At 40.6% G+C, this 22,761-nt stretch overlaps 1 protein-coding gene across 29 annotated transcripts in view; it reads left to right on the top strand.

The window, feature by feature from the left end:
- Positions 1-22,761, top strand: part of AOPEP (aminopeptidase O (putative)) — a 393,415-nt gene that overhangs the window by 217,520 nt on the left and 153,134 nt on the right. For 27 of the 29 annotated variants that reach the window (XM_043547078.1, XM_037901726.2, XM_037901723.2 and 24 more), the window contains 3 exons: positions 8,268-8,370; positions 8,491-8,598; positions 15,186-15,229. The exons of the other annotated variants lie outside the window; for them this stretch is intronic. In XM_043547078.1, the coding sequence (XP_043403013.1) occupies positions 8,268-8,370; positions 8,491-8,598; positions 15,186-15,229 (255 nt within the window). The remainder of the gene's footprint in view (positions 1-8,267; positions 8,371-8,490; positions 8,599-15,185; positions 15,230-22,761) is intronic. 29 annotated transcript variants of the gene reach the window in all.

Raw genomic sequence — 22,761 nt, 5'->3', positions numbered from 1 at the left:
TGACTGCAGTTACAGTGTTCTATGATGCCATCGACGATAGGACTATCTTTGCTCATCCCATTATGAAGTGATTCCTTAAGGGACCGCAAACCCTATACCCAGACATCAAACCGCCTAATCCATCTTGGGACCTCCCCTTAGTCTTAACATGCTGTCATAAATATAAAGGGAAGGGTAACCACCTTTCTGTATACAGTGCTATAAAATCCCTCCTGGCCAGAGGCAAAAGCCTTTCACCTGTAAAGGGTTAAGAAGCTAAGATAACCTCGCTGGCACCTGACCAAGATGACCAATGAGGAGACCAGATACTTTCAAAGCTGGAAGCGGGGGGGAACAAAGGGTCTGTCTGTTTGTGTGATGCTTTTGCCGGGAACAGAACAGGAATGGAGTATTAGAACTTGTTTGTAAGTAATCTAGCAGAAATGCGTTAGATTTCCTTTTGTTTAAATGGCTGGTAAATAAGCTGTGCTGAATGGAACGTATATTCCTGTTTTTGTGTCTTTTTGTAACTTAAGGTTTTGCCTAGAGGGATTCTCTATGTTTGGAATCTGATTACCCTGTAAGGTATTTACCATCCTGATTTTACAGAGGTGATTCTTTTACTTTTTCTTTAATTAAAATTCTTCTTTTAAGATCCTGATTGCTTTTTCATTGTTCTTAAGATCCAAAGGGTTGGGTCTGTGTTCATCTATGCAAATTGGTGAGGATTTTTATCAAGCCTTCCCCAGGAAAGGGAGTGTAGGGCTTGGGGGGATATTTTGGAGGGAAGACGTCTCCAAGTGGGCTCTTTCCCTGTTCTTTGTTTAACATGCTTGGTGGTGGCAGCATAGGGTTCAAGGACAAGGCAAAGTTTGTACCTTAAGGAAGTTTTTAATCCAAGCTGGTAAGAATAATCTTAGGGGGTCTTTCATGCAGGTCCCCACATCTGTACCCTAGAGTTCAGAGCGGGGAAGGAACCTTGACACATGCCTAACCCAAAACCATTTGAACCATTAGCCGCATGTTCCCTCCTACATCTCTCTATGAAAACTGCATTTCTGGTAGCGATTGCCTGTGCAAGATGCACAGGAGAAATTGCAGTACTCATGGTAGATCCGCCATACTCCATATTTTTTAAGGACAAAGTCACCCTGCGCTTACTCCCCTGAAATTTTCATCTTTCCATGTCAATGAACCTATCCATCTCCCTATCTTTTCCAAAACCACATGCAAATTCCTTTGAATCTACGATGCACACTTTGGATGTGCACAGAGTTTTGTCCTTCTACTTCGACAGGACTAAAACCTTTAGGCGTTCCGACAAACTATTCATCCCCATTGCAGAACGCTCTAAGGGCTCATTTATCTCTAACCACTGACTTTCCAACTGGATCTCAAGTTGCATTTGTCTCTGTTATCAACTACAGAACGTGACTCCTACTTTTATCAGGACTCACTCCACCAGATCCATGGCGGCCTCAGTGACCTTTCTACATAACGTCCCCCTTTAAGGTCATGTCCAGAGCTGCCATTTGGGCTTTTGAAAATATGTTTGCAAAACAGTATGCTCTTACACAGGGACCCATCACCGATACACATGTGGGCAGAGCTGTTCTATCTACTGTATTCCTTCCAGACTCCTTGAGAGGTACTTCTTTTCAGGCACCTACAGTGGAGCACCCACAGGGACACCTCTTGAAGAAGAAGAGGAGGTTACTCACCTGTGCAGTAACTGACATTCTTCGAGATGAGTGTCCCTGTGGGTGTTCCACTCCCCACCTTCCTCCCCTCAACTTCGGAGCTGGGGCAGCCTCCATTGTAGAGAAGGAACTGAGGAGTTGGGCCACGCATGCGCACTATTAAGACATGGCTGGTATGTGAGGCAGGCTCCGCACATGCGTGGCCGATATGGGTACTGCTGTAAAAATCTCCGAACAACGGTGCAGGGGCGCACCGACACCTACAGCGGAGCACCCACAGGGACACTCATCTCAAAGAATGTCAGTTACTGCACAGGTGAGTAACCTCCTCTTTCTGTAGGGATTCATTCCACAGTTCTAGGTTGACCCCTGAAAAAACTCTGTCTCTTCAATGGATGACCTTTATCCTTATTGTGGAGAGTTCCATTGTGCTAGAAGAACAAAACTGTCAACGAGAGTCTTCATCCTGGAGCTTTCGATGGCCTTTTTTAATATCCTTGGCCCAGGCCATTGAGGACCAAAACCTTGTTTCAATATTCTGTGGGAAGTCAGAGTCAGGGGTGCAGGATTGCTTTGTTGTGTTCATGGTCATCTGCTTTGCTCAGACAATGTGCTGCAACCTTCTGCACCAGTTGGACTTTCCTAAGTGTTGAGTGCTTCTGGTATGTTGCAGTGCTGTAGTCCAGCTGAGAAGTGATGAAGGCTTGAATAATTAACACTGGGTCATCATGCGCCAAGATGGGATGGTGTCTCCTAGCCCAGTGGCTTTCAACCTTTCCATACTACTGTACCCCTTTCAGTAGTCTGATTTGTCTTGCGTACCCCCAAGTTTCACTTCACTTAAAAACTACTTGCTTATACAATCAGACATAAAAATACAAAAGTGTCACAGCACATTATTACTGAAAAAATGCTTACCTTTTCATTTTACCGTATAATTATAAAATAAATCAATTGGAATATAAATATTGTACTTATATTTCAGTGTATAGCATATAGAGCAATATAAATGAGTCATTGTCTGTATGAAATTTTGGTTTGTATTGACTCTGCTAGTGCTCTTTATGTAGCCTGTTGTAAAACTGAGCCGATATCTAGATGAGTTGATGTACCCCCTGGAAGACCTCTGCGTACCCCAGGGTTACACATGCCCCGGGTTGAGAACCACTGTCCTAGCTAACCAGAGATGATAAAGTGTTACTCATGATTAAGATAAAGATTCTGTCATGGATATTTTTAGTAAAACTCAGGCACAGGTCGTGGGCAATAAACAAACATTCATGGAAGCCCATGACCTGTCCCAGAGTTTTACTGATAATCCTGGGGTAGGAGGGGAGGGAGGACAAATAGAGCACTTCTGGGGACTTGCAGCTGCTCCTGCGGCAGGGGCTGACTGCTGCTGCTCCAGCCCCAGGGGGGCTGATCCAACCCCAGCCACCGCTCCAGCAGGCGCAGGGACATGCCGTTGGGCCTGCAGCTGACTACTGGTTAGCTGTTCCGGTGAGCCTGGGGCTGACTGCCTGTCAACTAATGTTCCCTCTAAATTTTTACATCCATGTGCGGAATGAATTTTGTTATGTGAACCAATATGGAGGTGATGAATGGCAGGGATGGGGCCGAGGGGTTCAGATTGTGGGAAGGGGCTCAGGGCTGGGGCAGAAGGTTGGCGGTGCTCTGGGGTGGGGCCAGGGATGAGGTTTGGGGTGCAGGCTGCCCCAGGGCTGTGGCAGGGAGAGAGGACTCCCCCCAGCCCTCTCCCGCTGCAGGAGCCCAGGGCTAGTGGAGAGCCCCTCTCCCTAGCCACGGCAGCTCTGGGGCCAGGGGTAGAGACGCCTCTCCCTGCTGCAGCCCTGCATGCCCCCTACCTCTCTCTTCTCCAGTCCAGGCCCCTGTGGCTATGTGCCTGCATGGCTGTTGATAGCCTGCTGCACAGCCACGCAGCTTAGAGGGAATTTAGTTCTCAGCTGTTCCAGCCCCAGGGGCCCTGACCCAACCCCAGCCGCTGCTCTAGCCGTTCCCCAGAAGTCACAGAGGTCCTGGAAAGTTACGGCATCTGTGACCTCCGTGATAGAATAGGATCCTTACTCAAGATGCAGCTATGTGGGAGTTTAGCATCAGTGAAAAGTCCTGGAGCATTCCTTAAGCTACAGACTGAATTGACCAATTGTGGGTGTGTACTTCAACCAAAGGAGACTGCATCATGACTGTAAACTCTTCAGAATGCTTTCCTCTGTCCACCACTATCACCTCTGTCTTGCCCAGGGTTAGCTTCAACCAGCTCTTCTTCATCCATGACCCAATCTGATCCAAGCCCTTGGCTATCTTGATGGTAGTGGTATGATTGTATGTGGGGAAGGATGGGTAGAATTGTGTATCATCTACATATTTCTGGTCCTTGAGTCCAGGTCACCTGACCAGTTCACCTAGTGGCTGTATGTAGATGTTGAATAGGACCAGACTGAGAATTGATCCTTGTGGGACCCAGGAATTTTCGGATGAAATGGGGTTTCATTAGAAAATGCCAATTAATCAAACCTGAAATGTGTCACAAAAACACATTTTGGGTTTGATGAACTTCTGCTGAACCACAGGCATGTTTCTGTTAGAAAATGGGGACTGTCTTTTGATTTACAATAATTCCTAGTTCTGTATGAAATGTAATGCTCTGAATACTTGCATATTAAAAATGACTTTAGGTTAGATGGACCACTGGTTCCCAAACTTTACTAGATCATTACCAGCTGCTTGAAAAATTGATGTTTGAAGTACCACATGCTTATTTCTCCTTTTTGTGCATGTTTATTTTAGGCATTAATAGGCTTACCTTAAGTACTCATGGACTCATGAGTAAAATAAATGCCTGAAGAAGCTTAAAATGTTAGGGCTATCCAAAAAACAAGAATACAGTTCAGTGAAAAATTGTGAGGGTTTGATATTTGTTTTCTTTCTGATGTGGAGTGAAACCAAAAATAAAATAGAGAGCAAGACAGAGACCTCCCCAGAATAGCCAAGATTACCCTGGATGTAAGAGAGCAAGGTTGAAGTCCTGATCAGGATCAGGCGAAGCAAGGACTTGAGCCTCAGTCTCTCCCATCCCAGGTAAGTGCCCTAACCCAGTGGTTCTCAAGCAGGGGTCTGCCGCCCACTGGGGAGGCTGCAAGCCATTTCAGAGGGTCTGCCAGGTGTCCCATGGGGCTGAAGCTCTGAGGCTCCGGGGTTCCAAGCCCTGGCAGAAGCCGCCCTGCAGGGATGAAGCCCTGAGCCCCCCAACCATGTGGAGCTAAAGCTCCGAGCCACCCCCCACCCCAAAGGGCTAAAGCCCTGAGCCTCCCGCTGACATTTTTGGTATGCCACTTAACTACATTCAATGGGTTGATCTTTTTTTTTTTAAACTTGTCTAATTTAAGTTTGAAGTTCTTGCTAATTCTAATCTTGATTACTGTTGAATTTGAGCCAAATTTCAGTCTGGTTCTCTTTTTACAAAATTTAAATCAAGAAAAATACAAAGCATTTTGACAAGTACCGGGGGTAGCCGTATTAGTCTGTATCCACAAAACAACAAGGAGTCCAGTGGCACCTTAAAGACTAACAGATTTATCTGGGCATAAGCTTCATGGGTAAAAAACCCACTTCTTCAGATGCATGGAGTGAAAATTACAGATGCAGACATTATATACAAAGCATTTTGAGTAGCTTTCGGAGAAAACAAAGGAAGTGCCATTAATGAGAAGGGTGTGTGTGTGTGTGTAAAATGGAAGGCAGCTCAGAGGGGGAAAGAGGTAGAGAGTTGGGGGTGTCTTGGCTGGAAGTTAGGAGCATTACCTGGATATCAGGCAGTTTCACCTCCATGAAGCCTTTTTTGCTTCTCCGCTGGTCTGACTCCCAATCAAGCAGGGCCCCGCCCCCTGGTTGCTTGCAGTCTGGGCAAATTGCACAAGGGTTCATCCTGCTCTGAGAAGATTCCAACTGCAACAGACCAGCTTGCTCCTGAAGAGCCAGGCCTGCATCTAGGCTTTTATTCAGCAGACCGACCAATCACCCCCATCCCCAACTTCCCTGCAGAGACAGGAGAGAATTCCCCATGTGTCCGCTGCTTCGCAGCCTAGCAGGGATCAGGCTGCAGCCTCTGTAAGGCACAGGTTACAGATGGAGCATGCTCTGCAGCAGCTTCCTGGAGCATGCCCTTTAAGTCTTGTGAGTCCTTGCAGCAGCAAGTTTTGCCTACACTCTGAACTAGCACTGTATGCATGTTCTTGTTCAGAAAAAAGGAGCTCCGGTGATGTGGCATAGGCCTTTGCAAGTTTGCCTCATGTCTTGAGCTGTGCAATGTGGCACAAGCTGAAGGCTAGGCTCAGTAGAAATCCAGCTCGCTATGCACTAGACCAGAGCACAGTGCCCATCTGCACAGCCACAGTGCACAACACACAGCTAATAAAACTACTGTGCCGGCATTGTTGGTGAATGTTATTTCCCCATTATGGCTAAAATTGTCCACGCACATGCATTTTGTTTCACAACCACTTTCTGGGAAGCTGCAGCTCATGCAACCACTGTTGATTTGAAACTGAACAATTTCTTTTCAACAGTGTCTGGTATACCACTTACAGCATTCTCCTGTACCACAGTTTGGGAATCACTGAGATAAGTTGTATTATGGAATTATGTGAATTATGGAATGTGGATTAAGTTCTGTTTGTTTAATTGTTCTTAAATACACATGCACACGCTTTATGGGAGGGGATGGCTCAGAGGACTAGTAATGAGATATGTCCCTTTCATCTTTTGGTGAATAATGACTGGTTATTAGTAAGCAAAAATATTTATTGTCTGTTCATTGGATTAAGTAAAATTAGCTGCTTGTATTCATCTTTCTTGGCAATCAAAGCAGAGACCAAGGTTTAAATGAGTATCGAGACTTGACTCTTAGAGTTGGTCAGTTGGTCCCTCAGAGACGTATTAATGGTGTTTAAAAGGAAGCTTGGACTGCTGCTGCCTGTACTGTTCCTATTTTGTGGAGGGGAAAAATAGGGCTGAAGTTTCCAGAACTGCTAGTTTGCCACCTTTCGCTCGTACTAAAACTATATTTAAAGTCTCCAGAATTTTTTTCAGTCGTGTTGATAGACTCCTAAAGAAGTGCTGTCTAGTCCTCCTTGGCTACCCTGTGTGGGACCTCTTGGAAAGAAGTTTGAAGGCGAGGAAGAATTAGTACTTCAGTACTGTGGCTGTGGTATGGAACACCCCATTTACAGAGGAGGGGGAAATTTTGCATAATTTGTCTTTAGTTTTTCTTCTCTGTGATTAAACTTATAGGACTGCTAGGCACTAATAACTAGTATAGACTTCCGTCGTGCCTATTGAGGCTTGGCAATCTGAAGACCCAGTACTAAAGAGTTAACATAGTTTGAATTTGTTCTGGATATTACTGTCTGTCTGACTGAGAATCCCCAAGGCTCTGTGTGGCAGGCTCTCTCTTTCAAAGCTCCGGTTGTTTTTTGCTGACATGCACACAAAGTGACAAACCAAAGAAGAAAAAGAATGGAAGGCTTATACTTTTCTGTAGTGTATTAAATGTAGATGAAAGAAGCCATTCATTCTTGCAGGTGTAGTCTTGTGAACTGTTAAGCTGTGTTCAGGTATGAAAAGTGAAATATGTAGCCGGGTGTAATGAGTTCAATATCCTTCCTTCCCATATACCTCCATCTCAAATATCTCTGTCTTTTTTTGTCTGCCTTTGTTCATAATGTAACACTGCTGTCTACGTAGTATCTCCTAATTAAATACCATGCAATATGATGTCACGTCTGGGAGGGAAGAGCAAGTACTATATCCCAGCTTAGTGTTGGCTTTCAGTTTAACCTCAGCTGTTTGCGCAGCCACACACAAAATCACATTAGAGGGATACATTTCTTGTTATTTCTACTTCTTTTCACATTAGCTAAGCTATTTCAGGGATTCTCAACCTTTTTCTTTCAGAGCCCCCCTCCCCCAACATGCAATAAAAACTGCAGAGCCAGAGGAAGGGAGGCTCTGGGCTTCAGCCTCAGGGGGGTGCTTCTGTCCTGCAGGGCTGGGATGGGGGGCGCTCAGGAGCCCCGGGGGATGGAAGGCTTGAGGGTTTTGCCCCACAGGATGGGTTCTCAGTGCTTTAGCACCTTGGGGTGGGGGGTGGCTTGGGGCTTTAGCTCCGTAGGGGCAGTTTAGGGCTTCAGTCCTGTGGGGAAGCTTCTCAGGGGCTTCAGGGCTCAGGGTACCAGAGCTCAGGGCTTCAGTCCTGTGGGGTGCCAGAGCTCAGGGCTTCCTCCCTGCAGGGCACCAGAACTCCAAGCTTCAGGCCCAGGGCTCCAAGTGGCCTTGCTTGGCAGACCCCCTGAAATGGCTCACAGTCCCGCAGTGGGCTGCGGACCTCCAGCTGAGAACCGCTAAGCTATTTAGCACAAATTCAATTCCAGAGTAGAATGGAGACTAATGCACTAGTGAGTAGTGACTGAAGATACCAACCTATTATCATCATTTTGGGCAATGAAAGTTTGTAATGCATTAGTTCTTTACTCACTTATCAAAAATTTAATTGATTTGCAATCATTTTAGGCCAAACAAAGAGAACACAGGAGAAGTGAGTGAGTCTGGAACATGCATAATCAAACATGGTCTTAATGCAGAAAAAATCTTCATGCAGGTTCATTACTTGAAGGTAAGAGTGCGAAACTGACCTAACTGAAGCTGATGTTACTAACACATTTTATAAACACTTATTTTTGTGTATTCTTTAATTAATAGCATCATCTTTGTCTTTGGTACTGATTTCTTCCAGGGCTATTTCCTTCTGCAATCTCTAGCCAAGAGAATTGGAGAGGCTACATATTTTGAATTTTTAAGAAAGTTTGTGCAGAAGTTTCATGGACAACTGATCCTTTCTCAGGTACTCTGCTGGTGCTTGTTGCCCAGTTTTTGAAAAATAAGTGACTTTTATTTTCTGTTTGACTATTTAAATCACTGCTTTTGGAAATTTAAAATGTGGATAGGACATAGGACACCGAGTCAGGAAACTTGGATTCTGTTTTAAGCTCCAACATGAACTCCGTTTTTCCTAAAGCAAGTCACACATCACTTCTGTGCCCCATTTTCCCAATCTGTAAAATGGAGATGATATTTACTGTCCTTTATAAACTTGGAACTTTGCATAAAAAGTGTTCTACAAGTGATATGTATGTATGTATTATTATTATTCAGCACTTCATGGCAACAAGAGGTATAAATTGAGATCATCCTGCTCCAGAAGTACAGACCTCTGCAACTTTAACTAAATATAAATTCCCATTAGCTGTTAGCAGTAAAAACTAAATACTATGTATATACTGGAAGGATACAATCCTACTCCCTTGAGGTCAGTGGCAAATATTCCATTGAAATCAATGGAAACAGAAATTGGTTCTTAGTGTAATTGATATGAGATACTGTATCTGATCTTATAATAGTATATACTGTATTGTGCAGTCATCACTGTGGCGTTGTCTGAGTGCCTTGAAGTTGCATTGCTGTCAGACTGACTCATGTGCACCCATTTATTCAGGTTCGAGTACCTGTATCAGACTTTGATATGATAAAGATAATTTCATCTAAATACATTGAAGGTGGCATTGGAACAAAACCTGCATTTATATTTGTTGCTTTGGACTTTCAAGATTCTGGACTTATATGTGTATTTGGAACATTGCAAGCACATTGCAGCGGTTATGTGCTGAGTTAAACTGGGTAATCAGCAAGTGCAGGAAAAATAGTGACTGCTAAAGGTGGCCTTAAGATTCACTCTGAAAGGAGATGATTCTTTTTAAAGCCAGGCCCGAAGAGGGGAAGAGACTTGCTGCCTAACTGCTAACTATTTCTATGCAGAGTTACAAGTCTTTGTTGCAGCCAAAGAAGAAAGCTGGGGAAGCTATTCCATGACTCTAACTGCTCCAGTAAAAGAACAAGCTAGTAGTACTTATACCCATTCTTTAGTCTTGTGTACATTAGGTGCAGCTCTACCTCTTGAGGGAACATTGGGCACCCTAAGGTAGATAAGGTTCCCACTGCTTGCAGCTGTTTTGAATACCAGGTCAATTGGACTTCCTTGGAGAAGTTTTAATTGGCACAGAGTAAAAAATACCAATCACTGTGGAAGACTTGTCTACACTAGGGCTACCAAGTTGTGAACACCAGTGCTCTAGTGTTAGAACCAGCTGGAAGCTTTTTTGGAAATTATAGCAAGAAAGCAAAAAGCTGGTTAATGCCCTTAATTTGACTGCAGGAAACGTATTGGACTGGGGTAGAAAAAGTCAGCCTTGTTGCAGTTAGATCTACTAGCCTGACAGGAAATCAATTAAGTTAGTGGATTGCATAAATATTGCAAAATGTGGGAAGGTCCCAATGCATTAAGCTATTAGTCATCCTAGCCAGATCATATTGCGGTGGTAGTACTAATTTACTAGTAATCTCCCCTCTCACTCCAATGCTCTGCAGTAAAATGTGAATTGGTAATGTATCCAGCTGTTCTCTCACAAACTGAAACATTTCATACTTGTTCTCATCCCAGAAGCAAATGTTTGTTGAAGTTTGATAAAAATTTGTTGAGCCATTTTTGAGTTGAGAGTGAATATGTCATTTTTCATCTAAGATTTTTCAAGACTCATTTTTTGAATATAATTAACTCAAAGAAGACTTTGTTTTAAAACTTCAGACTTGGCCATGTGATTAGTCAAGATTGAGAAACATGCTTTTCTTTGTTTGAAGATATTTGATTTTGAAATAATAAAGTTATGGATGTTTTCTTAAAAATGCATCAATCAGAGTGTATTTTCTTACACCAGAAAGACACACTAAAGTTTGATCCTTTGAACAGTCATGAGTGTCTATGTTTGGGAATCAGAGGTGGTTGGAATGAGCCACAATGCCATTGCAACACTTCTGGTACTTTCTCAGAAGTTCATTGGGGGCCAAAGCCAAAGTTACTGGAAGGATTGAGTAGGAGTTAGATCTTACCCTTAGGTAGCAATCAGTGTACATTTCTAGACACACATAAGTAGTATTTTCTATTGGTCCATCTTTGTTGTATAACTATGTAATAAAAATGCAAGGAGGCAGAGTTATGGTTAATCTGAATTTCTTGACTCTGTGTATTGAGAATCTCAACTTCAATGTTTCATTTGTGTAGGTATTTGGCATTTAATTGTAGCTAGGCATACATGATATTAGAAGTAATTAATTAAAACTTTCTACCAACTTTTCTTATTCAGGTTCTTTCTTGAATAAGTACTATATTCTGTCGCCACTGAAGCAATAAGAGGTTTAAAACAAAGGCACAAGTGGTAAATTTAAATGTTGTGTTGTTCTACTTTTACCTTGTCCAAAACAATTGTAAGCGTTCCCAGCATTAAGAGTTCTGAGGAAGAGAGAAAGTAAAAACTCACAATGCAAATAATTATCTACTTTCTGAATACAAGTCTTGTTTTCAGTGATATTTGTAGTATTTTTCCTAGATGAGAGCTGCAGGTGCAAGGAAATGACTTCAGATGTGAAACATTAATCAGTTTGCTTTTTTCCCTTCATTTTGATTGCCAGTGCTTAGTATGTTTTTAATCATAGTTTTTGTTTATTTTAGTTGAAGTAGCAACAAATGAGTAAAGCAAGTCTGGAATCTTTTAGCAGGATTTAAAAATAAATCTTCTGTTTTACTTTCTATGGGAGAATTCATTTAGTAGCTGCTTTGAATTAAAATTTTATAATGAATGGAGTGATATAGAAATAAATAGAAATGAGTACAAGTTCCTGATTTCACTCGTGCAATTAATTGTACTATTTAATTTGGTGGTGGAAAAAGAACACACTAGGAATCAAGTTGTTTGCAAAGTTTCATTTTCATATAGTTCCATCTGCTATAGTAATAGCCAGGACCTGTACTACTCCCCCATTCTGCTTCGGTTCTAATTTGGTGTGGCACAAAAACAGTCTTGCTTAAAAACAAACAAACAACTCTTTTTAAATCCCAGATTTTGTTATGACAAAGTTTTAAAAGGCAAACTTTCAGTGAATAGAGGCCTAGGTGTATGTATATACATATGTACACACATATGCACACTTAGGTATACCCATACAGTTACCACAATTTTGTATAATAAGTGGGTATCTACACCTGCAAGTTAATAGTTATGTGTCTGTCTTCCACATTTGTATGAGCAAATGGGCAAGTTGGAGGTGGAAATGTAGACATGCCGGTGTCTGAGCATTTTTGTGCATAGACACTTCTGGATTGCTTTTCAAAGAAATCGGGGTCTAAAATGTATTTATACTCTTTGGCCCCAGTCCTGAAAGCTTTTCCATGTTTGAAGACCCTGAGCTTGAGTGAATACCCATTGATGTCAATGGGGCTGGACATAGGCTCAGGGGACCCCCTGTGCAGAGCAGATTGCAGGATTGGAGCCTTTGTTTGCTTTTTGCACTTAATTCTGGTTGGAACACAGAAATAGATGTCAGTTTCACTTATGTCCAGTTAGTTTCATATTCTGATTCTCACATTCACTAACACATTGTTGCCATTTTTTGATTGCTAATACTGTGAAGGGAATGTTTATATTCAAGCACAACCTATTGAAATTAAAACTTAATGAAATAATCTATTAAAATCAAGTTTTATCAAAATCTTTCTAAAGCAAAACCTACATTTTAGTTCTAAAATATTTGAGTATCATTTTAAATCTAATTAATCAAGTTATGCTATGCTCGTAGACTACTTTGATTATCTTCCGGTTCATTGCTTTTTAAAGACTTCTTTCTCTGCACATATGCTTGCTATAAACTCTGTGAACATTCACTTTATTTATAGTCATACACACAAAAACTATGTTAAAAACATTATTAAGATTGCAAAGTCAAACACTCAAAAGTTAGGAAAAGCAAGAATTAAGGTTGCCTGGATCATTTCCTAACTATTGAGTGCTTGACTTTGCAACCCTAATAATGTTGTTTTAATTTAATGTTTTGTGTCTAATTTTCTACATTTTAAAAAAAAGCTGAAAAAACATAAATTCCATTGTATGGCATCATCTTGACATCCACCTGAGTAATCAGTATGGTAGGACTCACCAGCCAGATCTCTGCTGCTTGAGCTAATAGAGTAACTAATAGCAGTAAAAAGAAAAGGAGTACTTGTGGCACCTTAGAGACTAACCAATTTATTTGAGCATAAGCTTTCGTGAGCTACAGCTCACTTCATCGGATGCAGAGGAATGGTGAGATTCATGAATTCTGGAATTCTGGCTCTGGAAAGGAATGTGCTCTAGTGATCACAGACCGTTCTGTCCTCTACCTCCAACTTGTCCTTTTCCCTATCCTGTCTCTTCTCCACCTCTGGCTCCTCATCCCAGTCAATTCTCTTTACCTAGCCAGTCTCCAGACTTCTCTTCTCAGTCCCAGACTCCTTAAACACCAGTCCCAGTTATCCACCAGCACCCTGGCTCCTCAGCAGATCTGTCTTCTTTATACACCAACACCTTCATCCAGCTCCACTGGTACCCAATCTCCTTGCCCAGCCACTTCTAGCCTTCCTCTTGGCTCCTCATCCCATTCAGTCTTCCCTCACTTACTGACTTGCAGTCCCCGCTCCACCTGTTTCCTTCTCTGGCTCCCAGTCACAGTTTACCACACCATAGTGGTTCTCAAACTTTTGTACTGGTGACCCCTTTCACATAGCAAGCCTCTGAGTGTGACCCCCTTTATAAATTAAAAACACTTTTTAATATATTTAACACCATTATAAATGCTGGAGGCAAAGTGGGGTTTGGGGTGGAGGCTGACAGCTCGTGATCCCCCATATAATAACCTTGTGACCCCCAGAGGGGTCCCGACCCCCATTTTGAGAACTCCTGCCCTAGGGAAATGGGTGGTGCCTTTATCACCACCTACTGCAGAATATAGTGTAGATGCTAATTTGTGGTTACCCTTCTTTGTAGTTCTAAATACCTATCTTTAGAACCCTGAAATACATGCATTATAAACTTCAATTCTAAATCAAATATTTGTATAATACTTACAGAACAATAGAAGCATCCTAATTTCAAGGAAGATTGTAAAATGATAGCTATTGCTTTATTGTTAATAGATGGATATGCATTGTCTTTCTTCTTCTTAATTTCCTCTCATTATCTTCTTGGAAAACCAAGAAGAGCCAGAATCAAAAAGTAGAGATTTTTGTCTCACAGTAACTGAGACTATAATATATACAATGTGAAAACACTAGTAGGACAAGAGATATCAGCTAATAATAGGTTATAAAACACTGATGAGATAGCAGATCAAGGGATCTGGCTAGATTAACATTTGAAGTTACTCAATGCCATTTATATAGAATGAATACTTTCAGTCAGATTTGTATCATCCCTGTCACAGCTGTAATGATGCCAAAAAATGGTAAAATCTTTTGGACAACAGTACTGACCTGGCTTGAATTTGACCTTATTTAAAGTGGAAAGGTTTATTCCATTACTGAGGCTTTGAACTATGTACTCCCTCTCCTTTAACAATGTGATCAGTATTCAGCAAAACAGGGTCATTATTGAATACCCCCATTCTCTAGGAATCAAACTTTCTGCCTTCAATACAATGCTCTTTGCCAAGGGAGCAAGAGCTCACTTTCCGGAATCATACTAAGCAATCTGTTCTGCAATGCACAGCATCACTAGGCTAATAGACCTGTCCCCAGTAAGATACTTTTAATATTAACAAACTTGATTTACTGCTAGTTAAAAATAGACGGTAAAAATGGAGAGTTATTTTTAATAATGCTTCTCTCCTGAAAGCTACTTGTGGGAGCCCACGTAGTTAGTGTGTTGTATCAAAGTGATTGTTATAAAGACTGAGATTATGTTTAAAGAGATGAGTGCCAGAATACCTCTGGTATGCCAAGGGTAACTTTATAAAGAGAATGAACTGTATTATTCTAGGCAGGGCTGGTTGCAACACCTATTGTTAAGGTTGCCTGACACTTCAAGGATGTGCCTTTTTGGGGGAAAAAAGTATGTGAATATGTAATTAAAGACTATATCATAATGCAGACACACCAGGAAGCCAAAGTTAGGTTGCACAGGCAGCCTTAATTTCAGCATTTCTTAACTTTTCCTAAGTTTTGAGTGCTAGAATTTGCAACCTTAATTAAAGTTCTTTTAATGTAGTTTTGTTGTTGTGTGCAATAGATTCAATAAAAACAGAATGTAGGATTGTGTTAAAACAATGAGCAGTGTTTTCAGGTTCTTTTTCTTCTAACTTGTAAAACCTTTCAGCTTGACTGGGTTGGAAAACTGACAGACAAAATATATATTGTCTAAACAATTGAACAAAGTAATAATATAGATGAGACATAAATTTCTTCCTTATCGTTCTCCTATCTGCAGCTGTTTAAATTCTATTGCTAGTGACATAGACAGACTGTAATCTTTTATAGAGATATTCATTGTGGTGCTTTTGTTCCTTTTCCAGGATTTTCTTTACATGCTGCTGGAGGACATCCCAGAACAAAAAGGGTATGTGAGAATCAGGTTAGAAAAGATAAAGAAAGGGGAGTAAAAATCAGCAGTAAATACGAGTTGTGCCAACTGGAGATGTCAGCAGGGGGGTTCTAATATCACACGCACACCCTGACAGGAAAGGTAAGCATGAAGCTATGTTAATACAGAGGATACATCACACTTATGTAGCACCTAAACATTAAAGAATTAGGTGCCTGACTGTCTTATACACCCTTGAACATTTTCCCCCAATTGACTCGCCCAAGCTTACACAAGGAAGTCTGTACCAGAGCTTTGAATAATCTCTGTTCTGTACTTTAGCTACAAAATCACCCATCCGTAAAACCATATAACTGCCAGTGTCCAAATACTGGGTCAAATTTTTCTATCCTTACTCAAGTACAGCGTACTCCATGAGTAATCCCCATTGACTCCTCCTCGAATAATCCCCATTGTCTCCAGTGGGACTTCTTGAGGAGTAAGGTACTGTTCAAAGTGTGTAAGGGGATCAGAAGCTGACTCATAGTTATATAATGGATAACAGCGGTTCAGTCTGCAACAAACAAAAAATTGATCTTGTGAAAAGTAAACAGAAGATATTGCTTGGTATTTTAGACAGCCAAAAGAAAAACAGAAATGGAAGAAATATTGTTGCCTATAGCTGGTACCTATAGCCAAGGTAGCTCTCTGAGATATTTGCACAAATCCCACTGTTGTCAGTGAAAGTTGCATACATGTATCTGAATGTCAGTGTCCCTTCATATGGTCAATTAATTTTTCCATTTATAAACCGTCATAACTGCTTGGTTCACTGTTTAATCAGAAGGTCTGGAAGTCTTAATTCTAATTTCTTGCACTCTTGTTCTTGTATATTCAGCTGCTAAAAGTATCTGAGAAACTTCAGATTAAACCTGCTTCATAATGAGCAGTATGTTAGATCCAGTATCAACATTACAAAGTCTCTCAGGAGTTTTATACCTCATGATAGGGGGAGTAATAATTTGATAACTAGTGTGTCTTTCCAACTGCCAACTCTCAACCATTGTTGAGAACACAAGTTAGAAATATTGCCAAGTTTTATCAAGTTTGAAGTGTTTTATAAAAAATGTTTACGTTTCAACCAAGAAAAATGATATTACCAAGCACCCTTTTTTTCCTTTTTGGTGTCATTGACTTTTATTTTCCATAGTCATAAATATGGAAGAGAGAGAACGATGTATTTTATTGTAAAAGGGTTAATTATTCCATAAGGTCCCGTAAAATATTTGGGAGCTGGTTTGACCATAAACTGCTTTGTTTTTTGCAAGGTGGTCAAAATAAAATGTGTTTGAATCATTTTACTGATCACAGTTCTGCTGTGTATTCGAAATAAAGGGCCAGTACACTCTGCATGCTGGATGAGACATATGACTTTCGCCAGTCTGTTCCACCCCCCTACCGTATTTTCATGGCTTAGGATCATTGGAGATAATAGAGTGAGGGAGATAAAGCGGATGTCCCCTGTTGACCACCAACAAACATTTGCATTAGCATCTTGACAATTATCATATTTTCAGTTGAATGCAAGTCAACTACCAAAGAGGTATGTGTAGTAAATGTAGTGTAGAGGGATACGTGTTCTTAAATACGTGGACATTTTGTAGATCCTGGCTTTTCAAAGGTTATGTATTTGCTTCACACCTTGGAGAGTCCAAGAAAAGATGATGGAAATGAGACTTTCAATTTCTGCTATTCTTTCATATCCCAGAACTTGTGAGCTACTGAGCATCCTCATTTCCCATGTAAGTCAGGATGTTTAAGTACCTTGTAAGGTGGGTCCCCCAAACGCATTGTGAATGTGCTACTTTTCTGTAACCCAGGGGTTAAATATTAGCTATTTACAAATTGTCTCTAACTAGATTATTTGTTATGTGGCATCATGAGTTTAGTGTCTAGCAGAAAAAGATATGACATGATCCAATGGTGGGAAGTTGAAGCTTGACAAATTTAGACTGGAAATCAGGCATACATTTTAAACAGTGAGAATAATTAACCATTGGAAGATTTTACCAAAGGTCATGGTGGACTCTCCATCTCTGACAATTTTTGAAACAAGATTGCATGTTTTTCTAAAAGATCTGCTCTAGCAATTATTTTGAGGGAGTTCTATGGCCTGTGCTATACCGGAGGTCAGACTAGATGATCACAGTGGTCTGGCTTTGGAATCTATGAATCTGGTCCAGACTCTTTTTTTTTTTTTTTAAACCTTTCCAAAAATACCTCAGGAATAATACTTTTATAAATAACGAGAAGTGGTTTTCTAGCTCAAAAATGGTCAGGAAAAACAAAAAGTCTAGTTAGGGAAGTTAGTTCATTTTAATGACATTAAAATACCCAGATTTCTTGTTAAACCCTCTTTTTTCCATTTCTCACTTTTCCTATTCTTGGACTTGGTACAAAGTGTTATTTGAACAAGGAAACCAATTTTCGATCTAGATATGTGCCAAGATATTTTCACTTTTAGTAAGATCACTGCAAATGAAGTATGGCTCCAGTTGCTCTTGCATACCCCTATGGAATGTAAAGGCAGAATTTCAGATTCATGGTAATCTATTTTGTAACCAGACATATGATATACCTGAATTTGTCTACTGCCAAAATCACACTGGGTGCAGAGATCAGTGCTAACGCCAAGAATAACAAAAGGTCATCTGTACATAGAGCAGGCTTTTATTCCTTGTGTGTTGTAATGATGCTTTTCTGTTACTGGACATTCTCTGTTATGATTTGTATATACCTTCATAACTAGGGTAAAAGAGCAAGGGCAGAAGGGGATTCATTGTTCTTCCAAAATTAAATTAGTCTAAACATCATCCATTGATGAACGTTTCATCACACATGATTTCCAGGATTGGAATGAAATGCATTTAAACATAAGAGCTAAATCTAAAAAGCCTCTTTGCACAAAAATGGCAGATCTACCCAACTCAATCAAATATCATTTTAATACTAAGAAAAGCCCCTTAGTTGGATGATATTAAACACCCATATTAAGCTCCTAATGTTTGTCCTGAAGTGGTGGCCCTTATAAAAATGCTTAATAGTATAAATTTAGGCCAAACTCCTGCCCCCACTTCTGCCCATACTGTCGACAATAGTGTTTACTGGTGTAACTGAGAACAGAATTTGGTCTATTGTAGATTTTGGCAATGAGAATTCCTGGATTATCATTGGCTGAAAAAGTCATATGACAACATGGCAATTTTATATAGTTTATATGTTGGAATAATGCTAATTATTTTTCTGTTATTGGGTACATCAGGTGAGGTCTAAAGCACTCTTGCACCAAAGTTTGAGTTTCCCTCCAGTATAGGAGGGCTTTAATTTTTAGTTACAGATAATTTTTCAACTGATACCCGTTGATCAGCAACTGCATCGAAGAGACTCTTCTCCATTCAGATGCAGCCTCCCAAGTGACATCCCCATTGATTTTTGTCTTCCTTTCAGACCTACAAGAGATCGTTTCAATGTGTATCTATACTTATGCATATAGAGTACAGACTCTGCACACCCAGCTAGCGTGGGTATAAATAGCAGCGTAAGTGGTGCGGCATGGCTTATGTGAGTAGAATGTCCTACACATCTGACCCCCCGGGTATGTACCCTACATAGCTTTCTACACACCCAAGCACATCTACACTTCTGTTTTTAGCAGTGTAGTGTCCTGCTGCCTCCTCACTGCCAAAGCCTTTCCCTGCTACAATGAAAGGCTCCAGCAATGAGGAAAAGCTCTGGCAGCTCTCCAGTGCTGGAGCCTTTGCCCACTGCCTGCCCCTTCCAGAGCCTTTCCTTGCCACAGTGAAAGGTGCCGCTGGAGCTTTTCCCTGATGTCTCCACGTTTCTGGAGCCTTTCACTGCCACAGTGACAACTGTGAACACAGCCTGCCTTTCACTGCAGCGTGTAGCTACATGTGTAGTACTGTGGTAGTGTGGACATAGCATAAGTGTACTGCGGTAAGTGTGGCATAGCATAAGTGCCTGGTTTAGAGGACTGCTCCTCTGAAGGGAGCTTGGCTATTGAAAACTCTTCTCCAGGGCAATATCCTCTGACAGACCATGGCAGGAGGAGGCCAGGACCAGATAGGGTAGAGGACATTATATATTTGCAGGCTCCTTGGTCTGCCTCTTCTCTGCTAAGGAACTTTTTGTATGAAGGACTAAGGGCCAGAGAAACTAACAGATGTCTAAGGGTATGACTACATCAGTGGAAGAGGTTTTTCTGTTGATGTGGGTAATCCATCTCTCCAAGAGGAGGTAGCTAGGTCAGTGGAAGAATCCTTCTGTTGACCTAGCCTTATCTACACTATGGGTAAGGTCGACCTATGTACTATGCTTAGGGCACAGAATTTTTCACAGCCTTCAGTGTGAAAAAACCTAGTGTAGCTAGGTTGATCTAAGTTTTAGGTAAGACCAGGCCTTAATATCAGTGTCTGCCTCAGTCTGCCGAGTCTGCCCTCCTGAGTTTTCCTGTTTAGTGTGGACTGGTATGTCCCGGAGGCTCAGGTTGTCTTGGCCTTCCCGCAGCAAACCTGAAATGCTTCTCACACATGATTGAAGCATCTTATTTTCTTCTGTTTAACTTCAAAATCCACTACTATCATTTAAAAAAAACAAAAACAAAAATAAAAAAACCCTGTTTTCTATTGTACCTGTGCATTATACTGCACTAAATTTGATCAAAACTCCCAGTAGCCTTGTTGCCTCCAGGACTCGTGATCTTTAGCCCCAAATATAAATTGATCGTATTCATATCTGCGCAACATGTGAGCCATACAAAGTCTCAGTGTTTTTAAACCCCTGTTACAGAGGGTATGTTTCATCAGCTCCAGATAAATCAGAATAGCAGTTGCTTGAGCTCTGTGTGACTAGTCTTCTTGAGTAATTAACTTCTATTTGAGTATTGGTTTGGGGTTTGGTTTTTTTTTGCTTTTTATTATTTTATTTGCTTCAGCAAAACAAATACAAAATAAAAAGTAAAGCTACATTTTCCATAATATACTACAGAGTAAGTATAGCTTATAACTTTATTTGTAACTTTAATAACTATGACCTAGTAACCACCTTCAATGTCTTCATAAATTTCCAATTTTTCAACATACGTGGCCAGACAAGTAGATCCTGTCTCCTAGATTTTTATTAACTTACTTTCTTGGATTAGAAAACTGCTAGTCATGATGAGGGAGATTTTTCAAAGGCACAACTGACTAATAGGCATGTAACTGTCAATGAAAATATTTGAAAATCTCCCTCAAAATGTCTTATTTCCTCCAATTTTTCTGTAAATTACTGTACATATGCTGATTGTAAAAAATAATCCTTCAGGACAACTCGGCGGGTAGTAGTAAAAATCACTGATCTTGGATTTGCTCCTTTTTGGATTTCTGCCTAGTCATGTTACCAGAATAATTTATCTTGAAAATGGTCATGTCAAAGAATTTGTACATCCAGTTGAAGAAATAAAAAAACATACTTATACAGTATTTTCAATTGGATATGGCAGACTTCTTATCCTCCTTTAGTAAACTGTTATATATTTTTAATGTGCACTTTTAACAGCTGCCATGTTCCACCACAGGGGTGGCTGCATTTCCTTGTTAGTGAAGTGATTGCTATATGTAAAGTTTGTAAAGTGCTTTGGGATGAAAGTATGCTATTTAAAGCCTTTTTATGATAATACTAATTCTGATTAATAATTGTATTACAGTAGTATCTAGGGACCTCATCTTAGATTGGGGCCTCATTCTGTTGGGGCAAGTACACATTAATAGATCATCCCTAGTTCGAGGCTTTTACAGTCTAAATTGATAGACAAAGGGTAGGTAAAAGGAAGTATTACCTCCATTTTATAGAAGGGGAACCTGTTATATGGAGATTGTGACTTGCCCAAGATCTCACAGGAATTCTGTGGCAGAGCTGAGAAGTGAACCCAAGTCCCAGTCTAGTACCTTAGCCACAAGACCACCCATCGTCTTTTCTTTTGTCCCAGTTCAGGAAATCATTTAAGCACGAAACTTAAATGACTTCGTATCAATGGGATTTAAACATGTGGTAAGTGTCCTCTCTGAATAGGGATGCTTTTCTGAATTGATTTCAGAGTGGTAGCCTTGTTAGTCTGTATCAGCAAAAACAACGAGGAGTCCTTGTGGCACCTTAGGGCTTGTCTACATTACCCGGTGGATCAACAGGCTGCAATCGATCCAGTGGGGGTCAATTTATCGCGTCTAGTCTAGACGTGATAAATCGACCGCCAAGCGCTCTCCCGTTGATTCCAGTACTCCACCAGGGCAAGAGGCACAAGCGGAGTCGATTGGAGAGCATCAGCCATCTACTTACTGCAGTGAAGACACCGAAGCTGACATTGCGTAACTTAGATCGATTTCCCTCCCCTCCCCCGCAGTGTGGACCAAGCCTTAGAGATTAACAAATGTATTTGGGCATAAGTTTTCGAGGGCTAAAACCCAGTTCATCAGATGCATCGAATTGAGGGTTCTATAAATATCATGGTGTATGTGCTTCCTCTAAGATGTGGTTCGTGCTGCAGTAATCTATGTGTAATATGTTGCTAATATGTTCTAAAACTAATGGAGACAAGGCATGTTCTACTTTAACATGTGCTATCTGGATTAATTGAAATGTGGGGGGAGCCCAAATCAAAAGGATTGGCCACGGTAGTAATGTTTAAAAATAGGCAGCATTAGAGTTTCAGTACAATCTGAGCAACTTCTTAGCTTCATTTTTTTCCCTAGATTAGTATGGTGGCTGAACAGTGTCATAAACTCATTTCAAAGACAGTGTTTTGAAATGTCCTGCTGCTGGCTCTGAACTCAGAGAAAGCTAAACTAAGACATAGGCACTGTAAAGCTGCTGCACATGAAATGTCATTATTTTGCATTGATTTTTACAAGAAAATCTTACCCTTATAGTATGGCTGTTCTCTAAAAGCTGCTGTAAAATTGTCATTATGGGGTTCGGTGTTTATTGTCTGTTAATGAAAACCAGATCAAATATACTCTATTTACAAGTAAGAGGGTTTTTTTCCCTAATTCAGTTTAGAATCTAAAAGTCAGTTTGTACTCTTTCTGACTTTTGCAACAGCGGTAATAAAGATTCTGCAGTTGGAATGTTGTCAGTAATTCTGATGATGATGCATGAGATATAACAGTATCCAGCTCACTTTCTTCGAATGCTGTGTTGATTCTGCAGTGTTAACAAGATTGAGGAAAAAAGTAAAAATTTTAATTTAATCTGTAAAAATAAAGAAAATAGATTTGACCCATAATATATATATGGAAGGCAAATCTGTTGAATTAGAAGGTACCAATTTTACAGTCACTTTTCTGATCACAACTATACTTGGCTATCTTCTTAGAAACAGAAAAAAGGCAAATATTGGGCATGAAATGAAATCAATATGTAAAATTAGAAATAACATAATAGGGAACCTTCAGCCGTCTCAATTAACCAGCCTGAAATTCAAGTTAATAATTGTATACAGTGTAATTTCTTTA

Source organism: Chelonia mydas, chromosome 5 (genome assembly GCF_015237465.2).
Source record: "Chelonia mydas isolate rCheMyd1 chromosome 5, rCheMyd1.pri.v2, whole genome shotgun sequence".
Taxonomy (NCBI): domain Eukaryota; kingdom Metazoa; phylum Chordata; order Testudines; family Cheloniidae; genus Chelonia; species Chelonia mydas.
Note: the sequence above shows the minus strand (reverse complement) of the source record. Positions and strands in the feature narration are given on the sequence as shown.